The sequence below is a fragment of the Macrobrachium nipponense genome, chromosome 28 (assembly GCF_015104395.2).
Source record: "Macrobrachium nipponense isolate FS-2020 chromosome 28, ASM1510439v2, whole genome shotgun sequence".
Taxonomy (NCBI): Eukaryota; Metazoa; Arthropoda; class Malacostraca; order Decapoda; family Palaemonidae; genus Macrobrachium; species Macrobrachium nipponense.
The window spans coordinates 37,125,097-37,138,715 of NC_087217.1; the positions used below are offsets into that span (position 1 = coordinate 37,125,097).

General features: G+C 35.4%; 1 protein-coding gene across 1 annotated transcript; it reads left to right on the forward strand.

Moving 5' to 3' along the window:
- Positions 1–483: 483 nt before the first annotated feature.
- Positions 484–5,370, forward strand: LOC135201319 (uncharacterized). The gene is made up of 3 exons (XM_064230176.1): positions 484–616; positions 4,601–4,841; positions 5,241–5,370. Exons 1-3 carry the CDS (start codon positions 597–599, stop codon positions 5,286–5,288), a joined length of 309 nt encoding a protein of 102 aa, XP_064086246.1. The 5' UTR covers positions 484–596; the 3' UTR covers positions 5,289–5,370.
- The last annotated feature ends 8,249 nt before the right edge of the window (positions 5,371–13,619 follow it).

Here is a 13,619-nt window from a genome sequence, read left to right on the forward strand (position 1 = left end):
CTTGGTTTATTTCTGCAGACTGCTAAATTCCAATGCGGACCAAAAAATGGCTAAATTTCGTATTTTATGACCATTTTGAGTTTTCCATAGCCAAAATTGTAGAAAAATGCACACTTGTGCGCATTTTGTTTTTTACATATATGTATTGAGTTTGGTTGTGGTTTTTATGTTAATGTTTGCTCAGGAATAGCTATTTTTTTATATTAAAAGCAAATGCATTTTATTTGCATCCCTAAATACCTCTTAGGACAATTAAAAGTAACGAGCCATTCCTGAACCATATATTTAAGTTTGCCAGGTTGTTCCGCCACCTAAACACCAGGCTTAGAAACCGTGTCGGCAGCGTCAGCGAGCGACCTGAAGAAGGCAGTACGGAGAGCTCAGCGTAAGCTACAGGACCAGATCATCTTCTCCGGATTTAAAAAATTATTACAGCTAAGAAGCAATGGCTGTCACAAATTAACTTGAGGAACCGTGGCTCTGGTCGTAATTTCTCACGGATGAATGTCATCGACTTGAACACCTAGTACTCAAGAGCTCTACAGAAGGCTTCCATCATCACCACTACCTTCGTCACTGCTTTATTATGGACCTAAATGACTGGCTATTTGTTGAGGTAAGGTTTGCAATATGTACGGTGCATTTGCTTTGCAAACTTTTAACAATAGTTACGTTATTAGTATAACTAGTGTCTAGCAACCAAACCCATATATATATAATAAAGTCGGAAGGGTCTTATATTACGTTAACTTTTGGCATTCATGCAGTCAAGCCACTTAAATTTAATTACTATTTTTGAACGTTAAGGACACTGTAAGGAGTTATTTAGATAAATTTATTGATATGAAGTTTTATATTTCCGTATAGTTCACTTAACGTAAAAGATTTTTTTCAAGACTAAGCACATATATGCACATTCATGTTTGTAGCCCCTTGCATTTCAAGTTTTATAATGTTACGTGTAATGGGTTACAGATCCTTCTGATGTTTCGGAAAATAAGGGGCAATAGTGTGGACCGAATGCAGGTTCTCTGACGGATAGAGCGAGAACGTCCACGCTAAGTTTTCAAAGGTTTTGCAACTCGACCAGGATCATCCTATTCGCCAGTCATATCCTTATTGTCAATTGTCTAGTTTTTTTCAGTTTATTTTGTAAATTAAAATAATTTTTATAACATATTTTTGCTTTACCTTTATGTTAAATTGCTCTTTGTGTAACTGCTTTTCGAAAATGGCGACGAGGATGGGATTGGTTGCGAGGTCCATTGCCTTGAGTATTTTTGTTGTTGACATTCCTTGAGCAGGTTGCGTTCCAGAGTCACGGCACTTATTAATATTTCCCTATATCATATTTAGTTTTAAATTTGAGTTCATTTAAATTTTCGCAAGATGCCGCCAAAGAGTATTTCGCGTAGTTCTCGTGCAGCCCTAAGGCAGCAAGTTACCAAGAAGTGTAATTTGATAGAAAATGTTATTTCTTCGATGTCTGTAAGCGATGCTAAGGAGCATATGAACGTATTGTTGGACCTTAAAGAAAAACTTGACAGAGTGAATAAAGAGGTTTTAAATGAAATTTGGGATAGCGCAGGTGAATTCGTGGACAGCGATAAATTGGTGAGTGAGGAAATGGATACTTGGTTTGTTTATGACGATCGTTTGAATAAGTCTTTTCTCTCCTTAAGACCACGGTGTCTTCGGATCGTTCGCGTCCTGAAATTTCACAGCTTAAATTGCCTGAACTACCTTTACCGACATTTGCCAATAGGGAAGGTGAGGATATTTCGAAGTTTTTGCGAGAGTTTGAAGCGACTGTAGATAAGTATGATCTTAGTACTCACGTTAAATTTACTCTTCTTACGAGACAGCTTTCAGGTGACTCGCTTAAACTAGTAAGTTCTCTAGATTGTAGTAATCGTTCGTATGAAGAAGCTAAGAAATTATTACAGAAAGCGTTTGCAGATACTTTGTCTCAACAATACAGTGTTATTAAGCAGTTATCGGAGTTAAAGTTGACTTATCAGAGTGATCCATATGACTTTATCAGTAATATGAGAATTATTTGTAATAAATTTGAGGCTTTAAACATAGATAGAGACATAGTTTTACAGTTTTTCATATGGAATGGATTTAATGACTGTTTCAAGAATCAGTTAATGCATATTTACTGGCTCACATACTCTTTGCAGCAAATAGAGAAACATATCTTCACTGCTTAGAGAGATATAAAGACATATCTAAGAAATTCAATGTAAGACAGGGAAATAATGTTCAGAGAAAGGTTGTTTCAAAGGATGTGTCGAAGTCAAGTTGTTTAGCTTCTGTTGATGGTAGCGTTGAGAAATCCAAAGTTAAGGAATGTTCTTTATGTTTGGCAGATGATAAAGGAGACGTTGATCACCCAATTTATAAGTGTTCGGTATATGTAACTCCACAGAGTAAAATTGAAAAACTAAAACAGTTGAATTGTTGTACAAACTGTACTTATGATTCTCATAAAACTTCAGATTGCAGGTTTAAGTTTAACAGTAAATGTAGATATTGTAACAAGTGGCATTTCAGCTATCTTTGTAAATTTCGTAACTACCCAAAAAGTATTGCTAATAACCCTAAAAGTGATTCTGATAACCACGAAGTAAGTAACCAAAAGGTAAAGGTGAATAGTAAAGAGAAATCTAACTCTAATTCTGTTGTTTCTAATCTAACTTGGTCTGATTTGGGAGTTTTGAGAATCTCTTGTAACCCGGTGACTGCTATGCCTTCTTTTTCGTTGAATGACTCTGGGGATAGAGGTATAAAGGATTCGGGGAGTCGAGTAACTTTTGTAGAGGAAGATTGGGCTAAGAGTATGCAGTTTGAAGTGGTTGATCCGAATTATTCTTTGGTAGTGAATGGTATTAATTCTTCAAAGCCGTTAGCTACTGTGGTATACAAGGTCAAATTGAGTGAAAATTGTTTTACTGCTATTGCCATAAAGTCCATTAATTTGAAATTAGTATTGCCAGGTGTATCTGAGGTAGCTCAAACCTTTAAAGATAAGGGCTATGTATTAGCTGACAAAACTTTGCATCTATGTAGGGACAAAATTGAAGATATAAAATTGCTTTTGAAATAACTCTCATTTAGTACCTCAGAGGGATGTGCTGTTTGGAGGTATTCTGAAGTGTTTCCCTCGGTCTACTTCGGATTCACCCTTAGGAGTGATGCTAGTAGGTGACATTGAGAGGTATAAGCAGAATCTTGCTCTATTACCAGACAGGGGAAAAAAAAAAAAAAATAAAAGCATTCTTCTGAAGCTTGTATAAATGGTGATTGTTCCCTTGAAGTTGACGGCATTTTAGATACAGATGGATTGTTCTTAGATCCTGTAGAGAAATTTAAGTTTCCTGCTTATGTTAATATTTCTGTTTTAAATGATAAGGGTCAGATTGTTGAAACTGAACTTGAGAAAGCAGCAGAAGAAATTCTTTCCACAAAGGCAGAAACTGTTTTACACAGTGATTCTAAAGTGTACGACGAAGACTTTATGGAGGAGAACAGGAAAGTAGTAGAATTTGCTTTAGAAAATACCTTTAGAGATAGTGAAGGAAGGTTAGTTATGCCTCTGTTATGGAATGGGAAAGTAGCTCATTTGCTTGGAAAGAATCTAAGTTTGTCAAAAGCAATATTAAAGTCAAATTTTAAGAAATTTAGTAAAAAGGATAATGCTTTACATATGATTGATGAGTTTTTTAAAGAACGGAAACAGCTAGGCATTAGGAACAGCTAGCATTATAGAGAGTGTCTAACCTCGAGCAATTCTTGTAGGATAACCCCCAACATAGCTTTTCTACCTCACATGCCAGTGTTCAGAATGGACCATGAGTCGACAAATGTCGTAATGTATTTTTGTCCAATTTGTGTGAATCTGACCCAGGTAAACCTATAACATTATCACATAATCAAGCAATTTTGCTGGTCCTTGTTTGAATAAGAAGATTTCAACTTCTATTTTACAGTTAAGGTTTAATGAAAAGTTGATATGTTTTGATATTAAAAAGGCATTTCTGATGATTAAGTTGGTGCCTGCAGATCAAAGTAGGTTACTCTTTTATTGGTATAGTAATGTATCTAAAAAGGACTATTCCTTAATTGTTTATAAACATTGTAGACTACCATTTGGTTTGCCATGTAGTCCAGCTTTATTAATGTTAGCACTTTATAAAATTTTGATGTTAGAGGTCCAAGGTGACAATATTGATGTGAAGGAATTGAAGAAAGAGTTATATAACTTAGCTTACATGGATAACTTGGCTTTCACAACCAATGATGCTGAAAAGTTGAAATGGGCCTATAAGAAATAAAAGTATATTTTCTCCCTATCAATTTGAACTACAGCAATTCATAACTAATGATGACTCTCTGCAGCAACATATAGATGAAGGTAAGGAAAAGACTCCTACAAAGGTAAAATTGCTTGGGTTGATCTGGGACAGAAGTAGTGATACTCTGTCGACAAGTAAGTTGGTACTTGATAAGGATGCAACAAACCAAAAGAACAGATTTTAAGTTCAATTGCAGCCAATTTTGATGTGTTCTCATTTTATGGTCCCTTATTAAACAGGGCTAGATTATTTATGCATTCGCTACAGTGCAGAAAAGAAGTTGGATGGGACGATACTCTATCGGATGATGAATTACGAGAGTGGACTAATATTTGCAAGCAAGTGAATGGTGTTCCTGAAATTCCAGTGAAGAGATTTGTTGGTCGTAGAAATGATCCTTTCCAACTGATTGCTTTTTGTGATTCTAGCAAGCATATATATGGAGTTGTGCTCTTTATCAAGAACTTGAGAACAAAGGAGGTAAGTTTCCTTCTATCAAAAAATAGAATAATTGGGCGCCAGTTAGAACTAAGTCTATCCCTTCTCTTGAATTTCAATCTCTTGTCCTTGGTACGGAAACTGTTGTTGATATTTATAAAGAACTCTGTGGTTCAGAGAGTCTCCCCCATTAACATAACAAAGTTGGTAGTATTTTCAGATAGTGCAGTTGCACTGAGTTGGCTAAATTCTCGAACAAATAGGTTTGATAAACTAAGGAAACTAAGTATTTTTATTAAGAACAGGTTGCACAGAATCGAGAATTTATGTGAAACTGTCCCTGTGACTTTCAAATTTTGTACAGGTATGATAAATCCTGCAGATTGTACTACCAGGTCCTTATCTTATAAGAGTGTTGATAAAATCAAATTTTTTTCACAGGACCTGATACCATTCAGGATATCTTGGAAGATGACCATTTGGATGTAACAATCCCAAATCCTTTAACCAACGTGCTTGAAGTTTCAGAGGGCCAGTGTGAGATAAGGAGTGTGACAAAGCCAGAGATGGGGAGATATTTTAATTCAACAGTTCCAAGTTCCAGTTGGCTTCATTTGATTTCTGTCTACAAATATGTACTGACATTCATAAACAGTGTCAAACTGAAATTGAAGAACAAATCTGGCAAGTATGACCATTTTGAAGTTTTCAGTAATGAAGAAATTTCTTTGAAACGCGTGGCACGATGATCATTTTGCATGATCAAACCAGCAAAATTTCCAGAAGTTTTTAGATATTTCAGAGAAAGAAACTCTCAAATTAGAGATATTCCCAACATAGTGAGTCAACTGAATTTATTCATTGATAAGAAATCTGGTTTACTAAGAGTTAAAAGTAAATTTTGTAAGTGGAGAGACCGTAAATATGAATTCCCCATTCTTTTGGCTAAAAACAGTAAATTGACCGAAGAAATCATAAACAAATTTCATGTTAAGTTAGCTCATTTCTGGAATAAATATGCTACATTATCTGAGGCTAGGAAAGCTGTTTTGGATTCCTTAGTAGTTTTTCTACTGTAAAGAAAGTCTTGAAAGCTTGTGTTCACTGCCGTAGATTTAACAGTAGAACTATAAAATTAAACCAGTCTCCATATAGGGAATTTAGGGTTTCTCCTCCAACCATACCTTACAGGTACATTTTCATAGATTATTTCGGACCTTACTGGGTATATTGGATGGGTAAGAAATCAAAAGTTTGGTTATTATGTATCACTTGCTTATGGTCGAGGGCCATAAATCTTAAGGTATGTGTAGACCTTTCAGAGATTTCCTTTTGAGAGGCACTGCAGCTCCATTGTTTCGAGTTTGGGGTACATGAACTCTGTTTGAGTGACCAAGGTTTCACAGCTAACTTCGGGTGCTAGAACTGTTGAAAACTTTCTAAATGATAAGGACACATTATCTTATTTCAGGGAGAACAACATAAAACCTTTGAGTTTCCAGCAATACTATAAAGGTCACAGTGAACTTGGTTCTTTAGTGGAATCGTGTGTGAAGATGGTTAAGAGGCTTATTGAAGTTTCTGTTCGGAACATGGTCCTAGAATATTTAGATTTTGACTTTGCTGTCCAAAATATTGTACACTTAGTAAATCGTCGTCCAATTGCCTTAAAGAATATTTGCGAAGCAATGATGGGACTGAACCTGTACCCTCTCCTATAACTCCAGAAATTTTAGTTAAAGGACACGAATTAAATTCCTTAAATATTATTCCCCATTTACATCCTTTACCTAGGGCAGATGATACTTGGGTTCCTGATATATCTCCCATTGCCCATGTGAAGGACAGTCACAAAGTTACGAAAGGCTAGGGAAAGTATAATAGAGATATATAATAACGAGTTTGTTGTGCAGCTTGTGAACCAAGCAACTGATAAACGAGGTAGATACCAACCTGTTAATCATAAGCTATTGGAAGTTGGAGACATTGTTCTCATTAAAGAACCCCTTCTCAAACCTACTAATTTTCCAATGGGTATTGTTAAAGAGATAAAAGTGAACTCTTTGGGTGAAGTAACTGGTGCAACTGTACTCAAAGGAAAAAGTAGGGAAGAAACTAAAAGGCACGTTTCCTCTTTGATTCCATTACTTTACAAAAGGGAATTTGAGGCTAAATTTAGCGATAAGGTACAATCAACATGTGATGGTAAGCAGAGTAAGGAAGATGTAGTTAAGGAGAGACCTAAGAGGCAAACTGCAATGATTGGGAAAGAGAGGGTAAAGAAACTATTTGAGGATGATTTAGCGTAATCATTTATCTATATTTCCATTCAATTTTTCTTAGAAAATTGAATCCCCTCGTGGGAGTGTAGAAAAATGCACACTTGTGCGCATTTTGTTTTTTACATATTATATGTATTGAGTTTGGTTGTGGTTTTTATGTTAATGTTTGCTCAGGAATAGCTATTTTTTTATATTAAAAGCAAATGCATTTTATTTGCATCCCTAAATACCTCTTAGGACAATTAAAAGTAACGAGCCATTCCTGAACCATATATTTAAGTTTGCCAGGTTGTTCGCCACCTAACACCAGGCTTAGAAACCGTTGTCGGCAGCGAGCGACCTGAAGAAGGCAGTACGGAGAGCTCAGCGTAAGCTACAGGACCAGATCAGTCTTCTCCGGATTTAAAAAATTATTACAGCTAAGAAGCAATGGCTGTCACAAATTAATTTGAGGACCGTGGCTCTGGTCGTAATTTCTCACGGATGAATGTCATCGACTTGAACACCTAGTACTCAAGAGCTCTACAGAAGGCTTCCATCATCACCACTACCTTCGTCACTGCTTTATTATGGACCTAAATGACTGGCTATTTGTTGAGGTAAGGTTTGCAATATGTACGGTGCATTTGCTTTGCAAACTTTTAACAATAGTTACGTTATTAGTATAAACTATGTCTAGCAACCAAACCCATATATATATAATAAAGTCGGAAGGGTCTTATATTACGTTAACTTTTGGCATTCATGCAGTCAGCACTTAAATTTAATTACATTTTTGAACGTTAAGGACACTGTAAGGAGTTATTTAGATAAATTTATTGATATGAAGTTTTATATTTCCGTATAGTTCACTTAACGTAAAAGATTTTTTTCAAGACTAAGCACATATATGCACATTCATGTTTGTAGCCCCTTGCATTTCAAGTTTTATAATGTTACGTGTAATGGGTTACAGATCCTTCTGATGTTTCGGAAAATAAGGGGCAATAGTGCGGACCGAATGCAGGTTCTCTGACGGATAGAGCGAGAACGTCCACGCTAAGTTTACAAAGGTTTTGCAACTCGACCAGGATCCATCCTATTTCCGCCAGTCATATCCTTATTGTCAATTGTCTAGTTTTTTCAGTTTATTTTGTAAATTAAAATAATTTTTATAACATATTTTTGCTTTACCTTTGTTAAATTGCTCTTTGTGTAACTGCTTTTCGAAAAAAAAATGATTGAATTGATTAGACGTAACTATACTGATAAAAATGGTGTTGTCCATTACATGGCAAAATGAATGAGAAAGGAATAAGGCTCAAGAATAATATAGTATAAACTCACAGCAAAGGTAGAAATATCCATAGGCTACATATTTCATTACAAAGTACTAACACGTCAACAATTTTGGTGGTATTGCTCTTCATAGCACGAATAAAAAAGAAGAAAAAAAAAACTCCATATCTGCGACGAGAGTCAAACAAGTGGAAGAGCCCTTCCTCTAAATGCTACCTTTGAGGTACTGTTTGTACATGCACCAATCTCCCGCATCTTGAGAAGCAACATTTCTTAGAAATTGAACTAGACATAGAAGGCAGAATTCATAGTCTAAATTTCACTTTGCTTGACCAAGTCTGATATTGGGTACCATTTTATTCGTTCGGAAGTTATGCTATCCAACCTCGCCCTCCTATCGAGTATACCCAGAACCTTGCAGATCTTTCAGCAAATTTGTTGCCAAATACTATATAATAGAAAGTAGAAATTGAACTAGACAGATCTAAAATGCTGGCCAATCAGATGGGAAGAAAGGAAAACAAATGGATGAAAATTACAATGCAAAAATAAATAAAAAAATAAAAAAAATAAAAAAATCTGCCGCTAGGTAATATCGCAAGGAGCCTTTAAATATGGCTGAAGTGAGCCACAAAAGACATACCACAGGCACTCTTTCTAGACGGGATCCTTAAACCTGAAAGGACATAAGCTAAAATAAATATCAGCTCAAAATGTCTAAAACCCTGGGAAAGGAGCATGGCACTTTAAGGTAGCAGAAGAAGCATCATCCTTAGGCGTTACATGACTGGAACAAATGGCGTTGGGCAACACCGTCATAGCACTTCAACAAAAGAAGGGTGCTGAAGAAAAGAGCGGAAATGATAGGAAAAATTATTCGATTAAAATTTCATACCACAAGCGAAATTTGTACCTCACTTTTAAAGCTACTTTCTATGTTTCGATATTGAGATTCAAAGTTAATTCGTTATTATTTCCTCTCAAAATCAGGCATTTGAATACCCTGTATTTCTACAAGCAGCAGATACATAATACAAGAAAGCTGGCGTAAATCACACCGAGAAAGTAAATGATTTGATATTCTCTCTCTCTCACACACTCGCACAAACATGTCGCGATCTCTGAACCTTCCGTAAAACGGCGAAGTAGGCCCTTTCGAGACGTTCAGGTCTCTGCACGTAATCCGACTCAACTCGTGTCGAGCGACGGGGCCTTTAGCATCGACACGACATCAGGACTCCAAATGAGCCTAACACGACTCAGAATCACTTTCTCCTTGTAACCATATTTCGTACGAAGAGCAGATCGCTCACTGCATCTGTAACACAATTGGTAATAGGTACACACATTTTAAGGTTTTGGGAAGAAAAATGCCTTAGCAAAGTAACATAAGATATTCATATTACTAACATGAGGATAAAAAATTTCTGGTTCTTTTTATGATGACGTACATCACACTAGGGAGTTATAAACCTATCAGAGCAGTATAGGGAGTTACAGACCCATGCAATATGGAGTGTTGAAAATGTAATACTTATTAACAAATTTTAGAGAAAACATTATTGTATGTCTGTCACTGTCATTTCATCCTGTTGTTTTATTCAGATTCAAAATGGATAAAAAAATTGTTCTTATCAAGTATTTCTTAGCCATAAATAGTTTTAGATAAAACTTTACAGTATTCCACTAAGCGTTATCCTAAGGAAAACTACCTTCACCAGAAAGGCAATCTGGCGTTCGATCCTCTCTTCTCACCGCATCCACCTCACGCTGAGCACGACAAATGGGTCTTTGGAGAGAGAGAGAGAGAGAGAGAGAGAGAGAGAGAGAGAGAGAGAGAGAGAGAGTGTAGTGGCAAGGGAGGTCATCTGTGCTCCTCCAGTGAAAGGTTTAAAAGGGTTCTTAAGAATTTTGGTAGGGGCCATGAATTTTATAAAGTAATAAAGTGTTAATTTGCTATCTTGAAAAAGTAACCTAATAAGAAAATGAGCAAAATATAAAAGTTCTTTGATAAGATTAAGAATTTAATTGGATGTTAAAACGGCAGTAAGGAAATGGAACTCGACTCTCTCCCAATCTCTTTCACAAGAAAGAAGCAACGCAGAAAAGACCAATAATAAATAGACTCACAGGTGTAACGGCTTTTGGCTTGCATTTCAATTATTATTATTACGGTATTTTTTAGATCTCTTATCAGGAAGAAAAAATGACGTAACCAGATGACTTTCAAGCTTTGAATCAAATGTTGCTCGTGTTAGCTTTCCCCGCCTTTTTTCGAGTTCCTGGTCCTAAGGAGCCAGGTCAAGGGAGGAGAGTGATTTCTTACGGACCCCATCCTCTATAATATATTTTTTTTATTTACATGGTCCAGTAATGAATGATTTAAAGAATTTCTTGGGATGAAATGGAATAGATACAACAGAGCAGCTACTTCATAAATCATAAAGAAAATATGTTCAATTATAAGATGTACCAGAAGATTACCACTAAAACTCTTCAGTAAGGTTCATTTTAAAATCCTTATCAAAGTATGATGTCCATTTGTGTGTCTACTTTCCAAAAATGTACATAACCTCGGTTCCAGGACTGGTTTTATTTATTTATCATCATTTGATTACACTAATAAAATATTTGTAAATCAAAAGGGCCCGTAATAAAAATGAATAACAGTGTTTTTATATCTTTTGATAGAGTGAGGCACGCTGAGTTGGTAGAAATACTACAAAGAATAAACGTAGATAGCAAGGACATCCGACTCGTTACCAACTTGTACTGGGGTCAAATGGCAGCAGTCAGCAATGACAACAACTTATCAGAATGGGTAGAAATAAAGAGAGGAGTTCGCCAAGGATGTGTATTATCATCAGATCTATTTGCATTATATGGAGAGATCATCTTGAGAAGTAAAGAGGATATGGAAGGGATAAGATCGGAGGAGTAAATATTATTAATATCAGATACGCAGATGATGCAGTAATCGTTGCGGACACAACTAAAAAACTGCAATCATTAGTAGACACAGTTAACAGGGAGAGTGAAAAAATGGGGCTGAAAATTAATGTAATAAAAAGGGAAGTTGTAGTTGCATCAAAGAATCAAGATCCACCAAATTGTAATATATTGATGAACAATATAAGTATAAAACAAGCGAACAGTTTTGTTTACCTAGGCAGCTTACTAACACAAGATGCGAGAGCAAAACAAGATATTGAGAGGATTCTGAGAGCTAAAACTCTTTTAAGAATATTAAAAATCTTTTAACAAATAACAGAATTGGAACTCAAATAAGAACAAGAGCTCTGAAAACGTATGTGTGGTTCTCTCTCATGTATGGATCAGAGAGCTGGACAATCACCAGGGAACTGAAAGCCAAGTTGAATGCAGCGGAGATGTGGTTTTATAGAAAAATGCTGAGAATATCATGGGCAGATAGTGACAAAGGGGGAGGTGTTAGCAAGAACTGGAACATAGAGAGAGAGCCCTTGTAAGAGAAATAAGGAAAAGACAAATGAATTTTGTTGGACATATAATAAGAAGTGAGAAGATAGAGCATTTGTGCCATACTGGAAGGATAGAGGGGAGGAGAGCGAGAGGTAGACAAAGAGTAAAATACTTGGACAGCTTGGTGGGAGACTTGGATGGAGATTGCACTGTAAATCAACTAATACAAGCGGCCAGAGATCGAGAGAGGTGGAGGCAAATGACCGCCAACGTCCAAGAAACGGCACTTCGATAGATAGATATCTTTTACCCGAGACCTCTGGATTGAATAATAATAAATGCTACTGGCATGGATACACTTTCTATTCGCGTCACAAACCTCGGACTAGTATCAATCTCAAAACCGATATATACACTTTAAATGCCTCATGGTCAAAGGGACCAAATGATCATCATAAAATATCTAGTAACCACAAGCCATCAAGTATTTCCGTGTCAAGCGAGTCTGCCCGACTCATGGCCAGTGCTGTGGCGTCTACCATCCTTCAGGGCCTATATCTTTGCTTCTAAAGAGCTATAACATAGTTCCAGCACTGCTGAGAAATTGTACACACCGACTTTCTTAAATCAGGGTAAAATGATTCCATTGAAGTTCTTATGAGTAATTTAGCTATTATTTGCTTAGCTGCTTCTTCATTTCCAAACGTACCCATGTGCTGGAAACCAACAAAATTTTTATTTGTGTTTCTTTATAATTCATAATGTAGAACTTATTCAAGATGCTCAAAACCATACTTTTTTTAAAAACCCTTTGCTCTATAAAAGCTAGAATTCAACATAATACAGCAGTAAAAATAAAGCGTGAAAGGGTAAGTACATTTCTTCAATACAACTCTACTATAAACTCCAACTTTATTACCTTTACTAGATTCAGAACCATTTGCAGAGATTTATGTGCCATAAAATCTCAACAAACTGCTCTTCAACCCCATTCGTATTATATTATAATCTCAGCATCTGCCGAAAATTTAATTAAGTTTTCGAGGAAGTGTTAATAGCTTAAAAGGACATACGCCATTTCGAGACAGGTTATCAGTAATTACTTAAAGAGAGCTTTATAATTTCCAGAGCAGTTTTCCTTCTTAGTAGCTAGAAGTGCAAGAGAATATGAGAGCCTATGTAGTCAATACCAGCTTTGAACTAGAGATAATCGGTTGTGCATAAAGGAAGGTAACTTCTTGCATCAATTGACCAATTATTAGATTTTAATTAGTATATATATATATATATATATATATATATATATATATATGTATAAATATACATGTATACATATACATATATATATAAATAAAGGTATAAGCCTCGAAGGAAAGATAAACAACGGAGTGTCTGCAAGATCTTTCGACTCAACGTCCTTTACTTAGTTTGTCTGCTAAGTACAGGACATTGAGTCGAAAGATCTTGCTGATACTCCGTTGTTTGTCTTTCCTTCGTGGCTTATACCTTTATTTATGGATTTATCACATTCCAAACTTTCGTGATTCAGTTATACATATCATATATATGTATATATATATATATATGTATGTATATATATATATATATATATATATATATATATATATATATATATATATATATATATATTATATGGGTATATATATATATTCATATATATATATATATATATATATATATATATATATATATATATATATATATATATATATATATATATATATATATATATATATATATATATATATGGGTAATGATGGTTTTGCTAACCAACCAAATTGGCATAAAAAAATATTCA